At 47.8% G+C, this 15,600-nt stretch overlaps 1 protein-coding gene across 1 annotated transcript in view; it reads left to right on the plus strand.

The window, feature by feature from the left end:
- The window catches only part of EML3 (EMAP like 3), a 36,692-nt gene that overhangs the window by 4,953 nt on the left and 16,139 nt on the right, over positions 1-15,600 (plus strand). Inside the window, 8 exon segments of the mRNA XM_079957949.1 lie at positions 6,036-6,218; positions 6,626-6,725; positions 7,926-8,540; positions 11,141-11,248; positions 12,576-12,604; positions 12,780-12,809; positions 14,067-14,190; positions 15,324-15,473. Of these exon segments, the coding sequence (XP_079814075.1) occupies positions 6,036-6,218; positions 6,626-6,725; positions 7,926-8,540; positions 11,141-11,248; positions 12,576-12,604; positions 12,780-12,809; positions 14,067-14,190; positions 15,324-15,473 (1,339 nt within the window).

The following is a 15,600-nucleotide window of genomic DNA, read 5'->3' on the forward strand; positions in this document are numbered from 1 at the left end:
ACTTAAGTTTGCCACATAAGAATTTCAGAATTGTGGATGGGTGGGACATGAATTTATTAATAAAATGAGGACACTTTTTTGCATCTGTGGTGCTGGGAGTGTGGGGGGTGGCGGCACCCGGTTATGTTGCTTGACGCGTAAAGTGTTGTGGTTTAACATCTATGGAAACTACATTTGCCACAAAAGAATTTCACATGGGGAAATCCCCCCCCCTTTAATCAGTGATGCTTTTTTAAAAGGGCACACTCGGTTATGTCGCTTGGCCTGTGAAGCATTGGTGTTTAATGCATAATGGATACTTATTTTATTTATGTATTTACATACTTATTTATTAGATTTATATACCACCCTTCATCACAAGATCTCAGGGCGGTTCACAAGATAAAATACTTTCCAGTCTAAGATGCTGTGCCATTTCAGAGACTGGAAGCATATATATAGTTGACAGCTTCAATTTGAAAATGACTTGGCTTTCTTCTCCACCCCCTCTGAAGCCAAGGAGAGGCTTAGGAAGCGCCTGTCCCCGAAGGTTTAATTCCTGAGATGAGCACCTTGCCCAAAAATGTCACCCAACGTGTTTGGCGAGGAAGGTGGAGGGTGTGTGTGAGTGTGGGGGCGATTTTTCTAATGGAAACTGAAAGGCCATAGGAGGGAGCAGGAGGATGCTCTGGCATTCCATGCACACAGCACACCAGGGCCTGGGCAAGGCTATAAGACTCCTGAAATCCAGTATTTCTTTATTGGTTTTTGGGCGTGGAGCAGGGAAGGTGTGGTGTAGAATTCCTCAGAGTCAGGCCCTGTCAGAAGGTGAGACCAGGAAGCAGAAATTTGAATTAAGAACCTTCGGCCTTATTCTGTAGACTGGGGTGGTGGATCATTAGGCCCAGGGGCTGAATTTGGCCCTTAATAACTCTCTATCTGGCCCTTGGAACTCTCCCAGACTGCACATCCTCTACTTAGGCAGCATCCTGCACTGGCCTTGCTTCATACCCCAAATGGATTTTTTGTGGTTGGAATGTGCCCTTGAATTCTGATAATGCTTGCCTGAATGGAGGATAAAGTGGGTGTGTATGTGCAGAAGCAAGTCTATTATACAAAGGTAAAATTAACATTTATTGCTCCGCCTACTTTTGCTTCTGGCTCCACCCACTGCTGGCAGTGGCCCTCGGAAGGCTGCCTAGAAGAGAATGTGGCCCTTGTGTTGAAAAAAACTTCCCTTCTCCTGCTGTAGATGCCACAGGGCACCATTCGGGAAAATATGTCGCTGAATGATTATTTGAACTTGGAATGTAAACTTCCCATTCTAACACTGACCATTGGTCTAGTCTGAAATTTCAGTGAGCAGGCAAGGCCCTCCTGCCCTATCCCTTCCCCCTTTAAGTTGACCATACTGGGGGCGAGGGAGATGTGAATTGAAAAGGTCATGGGGAAAAGTGCCTTTTTGTTTAAGGGTTTTTGGGGGATGAGTGTGCGGAGGAGGAAAATCTGGACAAAGCAGAGCCTGTTTGGGCTATTATTTATCTTTAAAGCCCATCTGATTTCTGTGTTCCTCAGCACAGAGACGAAATAAGTCTCCAATATTTTTTTTTGTACCAGCTTCTCAGATCCAGGCTTCTTTTGAGTCCTCTCCACATCCTCTTTTTGTTGGACAGAGGCCTTCTTTACCGCCCACTTCTCAGTCTTTGGGGGGGGGGAGTAGTTGAGAGAGAGAGGAAGGAGGCGATGTGGTTTCATCAAGGGGGGTGGTATATCCAACAAGAAAATAACCCCAGCAAGTCTTGCTTGTTGGCTCAGGCTAGAAAACACTTCGGCCTGCTTCGTTGCATGCAGCAAGGTTGCCAGCTCCCTCTGTTTTCTTTGTATAACTTCCAGCTGGTGTGTTTGGTACCTTGAAGAAAAAGGGGAGGGGGGAATCTGAATGCTGCACTATTTTATATTTGCATCCACTTCCATACATTGCGAGCTATTTATGAGCCATTGAGAGTCTCTTGCTCCATAATGGCAAGATCTGGGGCACAGTGAGATCCTCTTTGTGTAATTTCCTTCTCACTCTTCCAGTCCTTTTCCTATATCTTTGATCAGGGGTAGGCAACCTAAGGCCCGTAGGCCGAATGCAGCCCAATTGCCTTCTAAATCCAGCCCGCGGATGGTCTGGGAATCAGCGTGTTTTTACACGAGTAGAATGTGTCCTTTTATATAAAATGCAGCTCTGGGTTATTTGTGGGGCCTGCCTGGTGTTTTTACATGAGTAGAATGTGTGCTTTTATTTAAAATGCATCTCTGGGTTATTTGTGGGGCATAGGAATTCATTCATTACCCCCCAAAAAATATAGTCCGGCCCACCACATGGTCTGAGGGACGGTGGACCGGCCCACAGCTGAAAAAGGTTGCTGACCCCTGGCCTGGATCATCCCTGTGAAGTCCCCATCAATGCCTTTGTCCCCCCCCCTTCCATAGCCCACCTTTTTCTCTAAGTTTGATGTGTCATACATGGTTTTCTCCCTTCTCATTTTATTCGCACAACAACCCAGGTTAGGTTGAAAGGCAAACGTAAGGTTTGAACCCTGGTCTCTCTCGAGTCCTGATCTGACATTCTAACCACAGCACTCCACTGGCTTATGTTTACGCTTTTGTTGAGATGGGATGTGTCACTGAGCTGCAACAAGGCCTCTTACTTTCCTGGATGGAGAGAGGGGAGCGTGTGTATTGAGATCTCTTCTGCACAGCTGGAATGAACCATGGTTGAAGTCACATCTATTGCTCCACCCACTTTTGCCTTTAGCACCACCCACCACAGGCATGCAGCCCCTGGAAGGTTGTTAATGGGGGAAATGTGGCCCGTGGGCTGAAAAAGGTTGAGAGAATAAAAGAAACTTACAGTTTATTAGTCCTGGCAAACAAAGCCATTCTCAATACAAGCTTATGTATGGCCATTATAGAGTTGTGAGGTGTACGAAATGAAAGTCCAATAGTAGCACTGAAGAAGCAGCAGGAAGGAACTAAAGCCCGAGAGAAAAGCAATCTGCTCAGTAAGGAATCAGCAAGGGAAGAACGCATTGCCTTTCTGACTCCTGCTACCACAGTTACAAGTGTCATTGCTTTACTCCCAACAATAAGAATGTACCAAAGCCAGGGCTTGTTGTTTGCTGAGGCAAAGTCTCAGCCCAAACAGGAAATATTTCCTAGCCCTTTTCCGTCAAGGAGGCATGGAAGATGACAGAGGACAAAAATTTGCATAAAATTTGCAAAAGTATAGCTGCAAATTGAGAAATAATTAAATAAAAACACATAGCACTTCCCTGCCTGCTCAGTCTACTGAAGAGCTGCGTAGCTAACTGGGTTGGCAATTTCAAGGCCACTCCTAACATCCCTTCTTGTGGTTCCTTACCTTTAAACCAGACTTGGACTGGACAGCCCTCAAATAGAGGTCACTTTAGAGAACTGTCCTCTGTAAAGATGTGCTTTTTAGTTTTTTGGGGGAGGCTTTTAGGTCCAGAGAAAAGGCGCATAATTAGGGTGGGGGGACACAAGATAAAGGTGTATCAAATTGGTAGATGGCCTGGAGAAAGTGGCCAGGCCTCTCTACTTTATGCAGATAGACAAACTAAGGTACATCTTCACACAACACATAGCTAAACTGTGGAATCTGTTCCTGCGAGATGTCTACCAACTTGGAGGGGAAGGTTATCAATGGCTATGTTCTACATACTCTTAAGGAGCCAATATAGCTCTGGATATCAGTTGCTCAGAACAGCAAGTGCCAAGAGTTACTCTCGCACTCGGGTCTGGCTTGTAAGCTTCTCAGTTGGCTACTGTGAGAATAGGATGCTGAACCAGGTGGGCTTTTGGCCTCCTCCAGCCACCCTCTTATAGGTTATGCGAAAAGGGTCGTAAAGGGTTAAGCCATCTCGACCCCCTTGGTCCTCTGCGTCTCCCACACATCCTTAGAGCACCCAGGGGGGCAGGGGGCCCATGTTGTGGAGCTGACGGTGGCGTCAGGAAGGTCTAAGGCGGGAGTCGTTTCCTCCCAACTGCCACTGTCCTCCGCTGCCAGCACAAACAAGGCTGGCTGGGCATGAGGCAAGAACTGGGCTTGCTGCCTGCACAATGTGGGCCAGAGGACCTAGCTTGAACCAAGCAGGCCTCTCCTCTGCCTCCCTCCCTCTGTGAACTGTGGCACCCCAGGACGGGCCTTGTGCGGGAAACCTTAACCATCTCCCCCTGCTGTGTTAATTATAGACACTTGTGACCATTGTGGCTTCTGGCAAAACATGTGTGTGTTTAAATGCAGCAAATAAGGACCAGTTCTTCTTGGTATAGGAACACACGGACTCTGGAGCTACACAAAAGCCATCGCTTGGAGGAACGCTGCAATCTCCAGCGCTGAAACAGAAAAGCTGCTCCTAGGGGTTTTTCCATGTGGGGGCATGTTGCTATTATTGTGCTCTATGTAGGAGAGGGACGCGGGTGGCACTGTGGCCTAAACCACAGAGCCTAAGACTTGCCAATCAGAAGGTCGGCGGTTCAAATCCCTGCGACGGGGTGAGCTCCCGTTGCTGAGTCCCTGCTCCTGCCAACCTAGCAGTTCGAAGGCACATCAAAGTGCAAGTAGATAAATAGGTACCGCTCCAGCGGGAAGGTAAATGGCGTTTCCATGCGCTGCTCTGGTTCACCAGAAGCGGCTTAGTCATGCTGGCCACATGACCCGGAAGCTGTATGCTGGCTCCCTCGGCCAATAAAGTGAGATGAGCGCCGCAACCCCAGAGTCGGCCACGACTGGACCTAATGGTCAGGGGTCCCTTTACCTTTACTTATGTAGTAGAGGGGAATCTGTGGCCTGAAAGTGGCCCTTCAGACCTCTCCACGTGGCCCTCTAAACTTTCACTGGCCAGGCTACCTCTCCACAGCCCTCACCGGCTCTGCTTCACAACCTTCTTGAGTCCCCCCCCCCCCCTGGCTGGAATGTATCCTTGAACTCTGATAATGCCTCAGGCTTCTCTAGATGGAGGATCGAGGGTGTGTGTGTGTGGAAACTGGCCTAGTGTACAAAGGGAAATTTTACATTCACTATTCCACCCACTTTTCCTCAGACCTCGCCTGCCACTGGCATTTGGTTGCCCAGGAGGGAATGTGGCTCTCAGGGTCAAAAAGCTTCCATATTCCTGATGTAGGGCTGCCAATGTACCTGGTGTTTGTTTTTTATAGTAATGTAAACAGCTCTCTGCCCTGAGGACGTTACAGTCTGAAGTTGGAGGAACTGGTTTGGCACTGGGTTCAGGACAGACTTGTTTTTGGGTTTTTTTAAAGCCTTTCTTTGGCACAATGCAGAATTAACTTAAAGAAATACAAAATAAATCCATGCAGCATTCATCTAAAAGTGGCTAGCCCACATGGGACCCTTCAGACACAGAGACAGTATGTACCTACATAACAGGTGCTGAGGACGAGCAATGGGGGAAAGGGGCAACCTTCCTTCTCTGCTCATAAGCTTTCCAAATGCATCTGTCTAGTTGTTGTTTTGGAAATGGCATGTGAAAGTAGATGGAGCTTGGTCTAGTTTCTAGCAAGGCAATGCTTATGATACCTTAGGAACACAGGTAAACTCTGACTCAGGCTGTTGGTCCATCTCTTTCAGTACTGCCAACACTGACTGGTAGTGGGTCTCCGGGGTTTCAGGCAGGGGACATTCCCAGCCCGACTTAGAGATGCCAGAATTTGAACCTGGCACCTTCCGCATGCAAAGCAGATGCTTTCCCACTGAGCTACAGCTCTTCCCCAATACATTATTAGATAGATCCCCAATTATAGATGAGGTTAACGTGGCCTAACCCTGTTACGGGTGTGGGGAACATTTGGCCCTCCGGATGTTGCTGAACTACAGCTCCCATCAGCCCCAGCAAGCATGGCCAGTGCCCTGGGATGATGGGAGTTGTAGTTCAGCAACATCCAGAGGGCCAAAGGTTCCCCTTAACTTGCCCTCCTTCATTTTAAAAACACAGGTTCTCAAATCTAATCGCAGCTCCCTCCTTTGGCAGGTGAGAACCTCCTGGGTAGCAACACTATCCTGCGTCACCCGGCCTGGCTCACTGACCTCGATTCCCGACTGCGGAGCCAAGAGGAGGAGCTGACGCTGGTGAAGTCGGCGTTGGCAGACGCCTTGCGGAGGCTCAGCTTCTACGACCAGCAGATCCCTCTGCTCAGGCAACAGCTGCTTGAAGGTGAGGGTGTCAAGAGTCCCAATAGATGGGCAGCTATCTATTTGTTGGTTTGTTTCATAAAAATGTATATACCGCTTGATTGTTTTAAAAAAAGGAAAGTCCCTCAAAGCAGATGGTAGCTTTTAATCGGAAGAAAGGTGCATATATACAGGTGAGGGGAGGTGAACCTTTCTAACTGTACCTCCCTGCTCTTAGGTGCACAAAATTATTCCCTTCACCTCAGGTCACACACCAGAAGTGAGCCAGGTAGAGTGACAAGTGCCTGGGTGAGCAGGGGCTTAAAGTGGAGGTGGAAATCCCCACTTCATGTGAAAATCAGACCCAGTCCTCACATGGCAGGTTGCTTACAGCCATCAGATTGCTTCATGGGAATGGTTGCTTTAAGTCAAATTCCTTTTTCACTGCAGCAAATTCTGCTCTGTCAGATGCCAAAGATCCTGCACTCCTTTCACAAGACAATGGTGCCTTCTGGAGCCTGCCTGCTGCTTTCTCCAATGATTCTTTCAGGTACTTGCCAAGGGATCTTTGGGGGGGGGGGAATTGAGGCCCCAGCAAAGACTGCACTTATGGGACCATCTGCAGCTCACTCCCAAACCATGGAGGCTGGTCTGTTAGGGCAAATGGGGCCCTGTCCCACCAACCTGCCAGCCCTCAGCCAGCTCCCACCTGCCTGCCATCTTATTGATAACCAGCCTAGGAAGGTGACCCTGCCTGTTTCCTCCTCCTCAGTCTCAGTGTTACTCATTGTATAACTCGGCAGGAAGGAGGATTAGTTGGCTCCACCTGCCATTGGCTCTAGCTCTGCGTACTGTACCTGAGAGTGTGGAAGTAAAAGGAGAGGAAGTGCTGTATGTGGTTAACTAAGTGTGGTGGAGTGAATGAATGAATGTTTATTATTATGACTAATAGTAAAACCAGAATTTCAGCATAATTTTTTCATAAACATTAAAATGGACAAAGTGAAATTTAACAGTCAATACACCAATTAAATAGATTTAAAATATGTATCCAAGGAAATATAAACTCAATGATTTAAAAAAAAAACCCAGAAAAAATTGACTGTGAGCTGTGTCAATTTATGACTGTTTGTGGAACTGTGTGATGGAGTAGCTAACTAAGTATGTTGTTTGGTTGTAAGTTGCTTTGGGTTCCCTTGGGCAAGATAAAGTGATTCACAAATTTAAATAACAACTACTACTCTTCTGTTTGAGGGAAATTCTATTGTTTTCTCACCACCTCAAGCTGCAGAATTTAGTCACAGAGAATATAACACCATTCTCCCCCCCCCCCAAACAGAAGTGTTTTCTTTCACTTACTGCTCACTTTATTGATTTGTTATTACATTCATATCCCAACTTACCTCTAAGGAACTCTCTTCCCCCTCCCATTTTATTCTCACAATAATTCTTTGAGGTTGGTTAGACTGAAAGGCAGGGACTGGTTCAAGGTCACCCAGTGAGAGCTTCATGGCCAAGATGGGATCTGAACCCTGGTCTCCCAGGTCCTAGCCCAGCACCCTAACCACTACACCGCCAGTGGCTCTGTTACCGCACAGTAATTGCATAATAACTCCATCATCTGGGAGGAAAGCCTGGCTTTCTGAAACGCATTTGACATGTTGACTTTTTAAAGGGGTGTGTAGGGTGTTTACAAGGATGACTGAAACAATCTGGCATCCCACAATTCACGTTGTGTTTTGGTTTGCAGGTCCACTATTGCGCAGCAACCTGGAGGCTACAGGGAGTCAGTGCCTTCAGCTGAAAGGGCCCAGGGCTCACCAAGGGTCAGCATTGGGACGCAAACAGAGGAGTCCTCCATGCTGGAGGCAAAGCAGAGCCAGTACCTAAGCAACGGGCATCTTAAGCAGATGGAGAGCTCGGTGGTTCAAGGACAGACAGACCAAGCCCCTTCCACCCTTGGACAGACAGGCTTCGCAGAGGGCTTAGTCAGTGGAGGCCCTCTGGAACCTGTTAAGAACTCCTTTGGGTTGCAGGCCGAGGGAGGAGGAGACCCAGAATTTGCCTTGGAGTTGCAAAATGTTCAGGAAAAGCAAAAGGTTCAGGAGGAACCCCAGGCTCGAGGCACTGGTTGCCACCCTCCTAGGACTTGCCCCCACGAAACTCAAGATGTTGGGGAGCCTCCCCCTGAAGACAGCAGAGACAAAGTCTCCAGCGTGGGGCAGTCCCAACTCCCAGCTCAGTTGCTGGGTCAGCTCCCAGCATCCCCTGAGCCTCCGTTGGAAGTGGGGAGCAGCAACAGCAGCAGCACCCCTGCCTCACCAGTCCCAGCTGTGCAGAGTTTGATGTCCAGCAAGAAGGAGCTGTAAGTGTGAAGGCTGAGGGAACTGGGCTGGATTCTTCTGGGAGAGAAACAGAAAGAGGGGCGAGTGTTTCATAAGGTTATCATTGCTCTGGATTTAGTCTTGTGGGCGTTTAAAAATAAATAAAAATCAGCAAAACTCCAGAGTCCTATTCCCAGATCCAAGAGAAAAAAGGATGTTTAAGACATGGAGCCTTTCTGCCAGAGACCATAGCTTCCTATATGCATATGCCTGGGTTTAAGGCTGGGTGGAGATGAGGTTTAGTTTAGTAGGTTGGAGCAGAGAGGCAGGATTCCTAGGTTTTCTGTCTGATTCTGGGTGCAGGGCAAGACCCACCCATGGCTTGATATTATGTGAAGAGGCTGTGTGCTCCCTTCTCCCCTTGCATGATCTGATTCATTTAGTTGCCTCCTTTTGTACATGTTTTTTATTCAATTAACATATCCTGAAGAGTCTTTGCCAGTTAGTGTAGGCAGAGCAAGATGAACCAATGGTCTGACTTGATATGAGGTGGATTCCTATGTTCCAGATACCAGGGTGACAGCAGTGCTCTCAGGTATGGCAGAGGATGTTGCCCCATTGCTGGTGTTGAAGATCCAGCTGCCTGTTTAGTTGGATTCAGTACATTGAACATATGTGAACATATGTTCCACCCCTGGTGTGACTCACTTAAGGTCAGGCTGTGATCATCCTGCAGCTTTCTACACACCTGTTGAAAACTGATTTACCTACTGGATGGATTTAGGACATTGGCTGGGAACATTTGTGGCCCAGTGGGACAGATCTTTACCTCTCCCCACCCCACAGGACAACTTTAGCAGGTGGGCGGGACCACCCACATGTCATTCATCTGACATACTAACTGACAGCAGATGACAGACAGGTGGGTTGCCCCACCCACCTGCCAAAGTTGACCCACGGGATTGGGGGGAAATGGAGACCATTCAGGATTGAACTTCCCATGCACCTGCTGATAACATGGTTCTCTCCTGCTCTCCAGGCACATCTCTACCTGCTCCACGCCTGACATCAGCTGAATGTGGTTGGGGAAAGCTTCCTCATGAGCCAAATCAGGAGGGCTGGTGGGCCAAATCTGGCCCACAAGCTGGAGGTTCCTGATTTAGGAGAAAGGGAAACACTGGGGCTGGCGCTATCCATAGACAGCCATCTCAGGCAGTTGATTTTGGGTATCATGAAGGAAACAAAATGGGAGCTAGTTATTTATTTATTGCTCCATATTTCCTGTCAGAGGAGAGTCGTTCGTGAGATTTTCTGCCTCAGATGCCAAAATCGCGTGACCAACCTTGGGTCTGGTGTGTGTTGACTTGGGGATGCACACATTCACCTCAGGCAGCGAAATGTCTCAGGTCGGCCCTGTCTCTGGGTCACTTATTATCCTGTGATTCCCCCTTTCTCTCCCCCTCTACCATTCTGAGCTTCTTTTCCTGCTTGCTCAGAGGAGCCCGCCCCTTTCTCTCTTGGCTGAATTGAAGGTTTGGTAAAAACCAGGCTCTATTTGCAGCTGTGGGCAGAGCGTTGCCCCCACACCACAAGGCCAAAGGCGGCAGCTTCTTCTTCTTCTTTTCTTCTTCTTCTTCTTCTTCTTCTTCTTCTTCTTCTTCTTCTTCTTCTGGCTGTGAAGAGCTTTTCCTCAGAAGAAAGAGCTTGTCTTCTACTGCTACTGCCACTTCTCCTTAGAAGAAGGGGATGACCAGGGTTGCTCCCTCTCAGTGGCCTACAGTACCCTGAGGAGAAGCAAATCAGCCAATATCCGTGGGTGCAAAATAGACTCACAACAAAGAGAAACAACTTCTGTTCTTGCAGGCAAAGGACAACAGGGGAGTTTTTGACTGTGGGGTGCATCTCTGTTACTTATTTATTTTATTCAACACAATTTCTGTCCCACTGGATTGTAAGCAAACCTCTGAGTGGCCTACAAAAACAATGATTGAGTTGCATCCATAAGAATGTAAGAAGAGTCTGCCTGCTGGATCAGGCCATAGACCCATCTAGTCCAGCATCCTGTTTACACAAAGGGAAGCCCACAAGCAGGACATGAGCACAAGGGCAACCCTACAAACTTGTGATTCCCAGCAGATGGTGTTCAAAGCTCTACTAGCTCTGACAGTAGAGGTAGAACAACTGCACTCTAAGTAGACCCACCAAAATTAATGGACCTGAGTTAGGTTTTGTCTGTTAATATCAATAGGCCTACCTGGAGTAGAGGCGCTTCCAGCTGACCTGTTTATTGAGGATTCTTTCCGATTTATTTGCAGGGAGATTGGACAAAATTGGCTATTTGATGAACATTCCACTCTGATTTATTTGTGGGGAGCACCAATCATGTTGCACGAAGGGACGTTTCATCCCACACTTCCCAGTGCATTTCCCTGTCACTTTTCTTATTGCAAAAAGTCTGATCTTTCAGGGAAGTGAATTTATTGTGCAAGAGCTCCAAGTCAGTTCTATTTGCACGTCCTGAATTTTCCTATATGTTCTTGAGTCCCACCTGAAAGTAGCGACAGTCTAGCCCTATAGGACTAACGTTGGATACGACATCATAGTGCGACACCTTACCTATTCCCCCTTTCTTTTTTCCCAGACTGCGGAGAAACAGCTCCTCTGACAAACCCTCCAAAACGAAGCAGCGCCTCTCGAAGAAGGCAGCGTCCTCAGCCAACCTCTTCAACCACTCCAGCAGCTTTGAGAAGTGAGGCACACTCAGGCACATACCATGTATCACCCCAATTTTTCTGATTTAGGGACATGAGTGGCATTTGGTTGCATTTGCCCTGAGGGTGAGGGAGCATGCACTCTGTGCATGTTCAAAAGCACAGTGCCACCCCAAGGTTGCACTCTGGATTGTTTATTTAGAGATGCCCAGGGGCAGTCTGCAAAAAAGAAAATTTACACTAATAAAATATAACTTCAATACCTTAAAGGAGGGGGTGAGGGAATACATTTTAAAATATTTGCCTGGTGCAAGAAATATAACCATGGTGCAGGTGGGCTTTTCTGGAGAGGGAATTCCACAACCACAGCACCAACACCAAAAAGACTCTGCCTCCCACTTCAGAAGGGGGGGGGGGAATTTGTGTTAGTCCACATTTAAAGGCAAACCCAGTTGATTTGCATTTCCCAAAACAAGGTATGAACCAAAACACAGCTATCTTTTGAAATTTGAATTTCTCCAGACTTTGCAATGCAGTTTTCCAGCCCAGTAATTTGTATAGAAATAAATGGTGTGTGCATAGAAATGCATATATTAGTGAAAATAAAGTACAAAAAAATATCATTGTATTACGGGGAATAGGTATTGGGAGATGTTTGCACTAAAATGCTGATGAATTTGCAGGAAGATTTTTTAAAAATGCAAATAGATGTGGAATTGTGGGGAACTGAATTTAAGACTGGGAAAAAATGAGATGCTGAGAGAAATGGAAATGGACAGATTTGCACTCTGTCTCACTTACTGGTTGCTGTCCACCTTAACTAACATTTCAGGGCACCTGGAGGAGTATTACTGAAGATGATCTCTGGTGACTCTGGCTGCTCCCTATAAGCCAGGGATAGCCAACATGGTGCCCTCTGGGTGTTTTGGTTTCCAACTCACATCAGCCTGCATGGTCATTGATTGGGGATAATTGGGAGGTGTAGTCCAAAATATCCAGAGAGCAGCATGTTGGCTAATCTGTTGTCTACAGCACACACAAATACACATAAACATAGACACACACCATATATTGCCACGTGGGATTTGGTTATGTTTGCTCTGTGGGGAGTAATAGGGTATTGTGTGCATGCTCAGAGGTAGTGTTCTTCCCAGTGCTATTTTTCTAGAAAAAGGGGGACTAGAATTTGCCATGAACACCTCCCTTGTTCTCTTAGAATGGCAATGGCGCCCACCTGAGAGGCGCTGGAACTCAGTTCTGGCTGAAAAAAAGCTCTGGTTATTCCACAGTTCATTTCCTTCTAAGTTACCTACCACACATGTATACCCTGACCGGCCCCTTTAATGTTCTGTTTTCTCTTTGCAGCCGAACAAAGGATCCCTCCCTAAGTCCAGGTGAGCTCTCAAAGTCAAGGATAGTGAAGGGGACAATAAAGCTGTTTGGTGGGTTGGAGTTGTAGTCCAAAACCTCTGGAGGGCACCAGGTTGGTGAAGGCTGCTCCAGGCAAAGATGCAGCCCCTTCTTCTTTCCTACAAATGCCTAATGCTTCCTTCCTCTCCCTCTGCATAGGGCCACTGAGTGCTCGACGGATGCACCAAGGTGAGGCTTCGGAAACGATTGCATTGGAGGGTTTGGGAGAAGAAAGCAGGCAGGGGCTTTTCTCCCTCTATCTTAACACCAGAACTTGGGGGTGTCTTATGAAGCTGAAGGTTGGAAGGTTCAGGACAGACAAAAGGAAATCCTCAGGAAGTAGAGATAGTCACCAGATTGGCTGACTTTAAAATACAATTAGGCAAAATCCAGAGGATAGGCTAACTACAAAGGCTAACTGTTGGAGGGGGTATGCTTCTAATAACGTAAAAATAACCCTGCTGGATCAGGCCATTGGCCCATCTAGTCCAGCATCCTGTTCTCATAGTGGCTGCCAAGATAACTCTGGGAAACCCTCAAACACAACCCAAACACAAGAGAACTCTCCCTTCCTGTAGCTTCCACAACTGGTATCCAGAAGCATTGCTACCATCATGGCTAGTAGTCACTGATGGCCTTTTCCTCCAACATGTTATGAATACAGTTGTACCTTGGTTGATGAACGACTTGTGAGTCGGAACGTTTTGGCTGCTGCAAACCTGGAAGTGATTGTTCAGGTTTTTGAACGTTCTTTGGAACCCAAATGTCCAGTGTGGCTTCGGTGGCTTCCGATTGGCTGCAGGAGCTTCCTGCAACCAATCGGAAGCCGTGCATTGGTTTCCAAACATTTTGGAAGTCAAACGAACTTCCGGAACAGATTCTGTTCGACTGTAGTGGTTTCTGGAAACTGCAGGAGTGGAGAGTGCTGTTGTGCTCAGTTCCTGCTTGCAGGCTTCCCATAGGGATATATAGCTGGCTGCTGTGAGAACAGGATGTTAGACTGAACGGGTCACTGGCCAGATGCAGCAGGCTCTTCGTAATGGAAGACAGAACATCTGGTGGTGCCTGTGGTGGAGTTAGGCCACATCCACACCATACATTTAAGGCACTCTTGACAGCACCTTAAACAGTAAGGACATCCTCCAAAAAATCTTGGGAGCTGTAGTTTTGTTAAGAGTGTTGAGGGAGGGCTGGATAGTTGTGTTTGACCCCTAGGCCTGAGGTTCTTCATCCTTAAGATAGGAGCCTAGGCAAAGTTTTATCACTTGATTCTCTGGTTGCTTCAGGAGTCCTGAAAAGTGGGTGATGCTTGGTCGTTTGAGGGGCAGGACCTCCATAGCAGAAGACATGCAGATTAACTTCTTGGGCCAAGGTGGGTTTGGCATTTGTTTTGCTCCAGCTGCTGATGCCCACCTGTTCCCTCCTTCTGTTTTCCCGCCCCTTTAGAAGGACGTTCCACGAAGATGTTCCTGCGTGGCCGCCCCATCACCATGTACATCCCTTCCGACTTCCTCAACTACGAGGAGCTGCGCATGGAGCTGCCGACCGAGAAGCTGAAGCTGGACTGGGTGTATCCTTTCAGGAAGGAGGAGCCCTCCTTCCTTGTTCCGCCGCCCTCCCAACCCAGCCTTTCCTAAAGCACAGTAGCCACCACAGGATAACACTGTTTCCCCGGTGAAACCCACTCAGGGAGGGGTAGCCAACCTGGTGCCCTTTGGGTGTTGTTTCCCTTGAGCCTCAGTCAGCATGGCACCAGGCTGGCTAATGAGAAAATGAGAGACTGAGAAGAATAGATGGGAAGAATGGAGAGGAATAGAAACAGACAGATAACGCTCATTCCCCCCTCCCCCCTTTCTCTCTGTGTTTTATGCCTTACCCCACATGGCAGTGGCACCTGGAGGAGTGCCTCTGAGGAGCACTGACTGTGCCCCAAAGGTAGCCAAAATGGCGCCCTCCAGGTTTTTTGGACTCTGTTTCCCATCAGCCCCAGCCAGTATGGCCAATGGTCAAGGATGATGGGAGTTGTAGTCCATGATGTGTGGAGGACATGAGGTTGGCTATCTCTGAATTAAAGCATGCAGATCTAGGGCATAGGAGGAGGGTTATTATTTAAATTTACACTTAGCTTCTACCTTCTCTGTTTTTTGTTTCTAGCTGACTAGGTTGAGGGAAAGAAATGCAGATCAGTGGTAGAAATCTGCTTTGCATGGAGAAGGTCCTAGGTTCAATCCTCAGGATCTCAAGGTAGAGCTGGGGGAAAACTTCCTGCCTGAAACCTTGGAAATCTGCTGCCAGTCAATGTAGACAACACTGAGCTATATAGACCAATGGTCTGATGGGATTAGGCAGCTTCCTATGTTTGTTTGTATTATTATCATCATTATCCCAGCCTTCCTCCAAGAAGCTCAGGGTGGCATACACAGATCCCACACTTTTACCCAGGTTGGTTTGAGAGTTAAGCAAACCAGTCCAAAGTCACCCATTGAGCTTTGCAACTGAGTAGGGACTAGCACCCGGTTCTCCCTGGTTTGAGTCCCACCATTTGGGCCCCTGAAACAGTGGGCTCCCTCACAGGGGTGTTATCACAAAAGATGACAGAGCCAGTGACAGTTCCCAGTGACACAGAGAGCAGGCAGGCGTGTCTCCCTTGTCCTCCCCGTTTTGCATTTGTGTCGGTTCTTTGCTCCTTGACGCCCGTCCCAGATATGGATACCGAGGCCGTGACTGCCGCTCCAACCTCTACGTGTTGACGTCAGGAGAGCTGGTCTACTTCATCGCCTGTGTGGTTGTGCTGTATCATGTGCAACATCGCACACAACGCCACTACCTGCGGCACACTGACTGCGTGCGCTGGTGAGTTGCGGGAGCCATTTCCCAGACCCGCAACCGGCTCCAATACTCCTGTGTATATTACCTGTATGTACACCCACAACATGAGGGACGCAGGTGGCGCTGTGGGTTAAACCACAGAGCCTAGGAC

The sequence above is a fragment of the Podarcis cretensis genome (assembly GCF_951804945.1).
Source record: "Podarcis cretensis genome assembly, chromosome: 16".
NCBI classification, from domain to species: domain Eukaryota; kingdom Metazoa; phylum Chordata; class Lepidosauria; order Squamata; family Lacertidae; genus Podarcis; species Podarcis cretensis.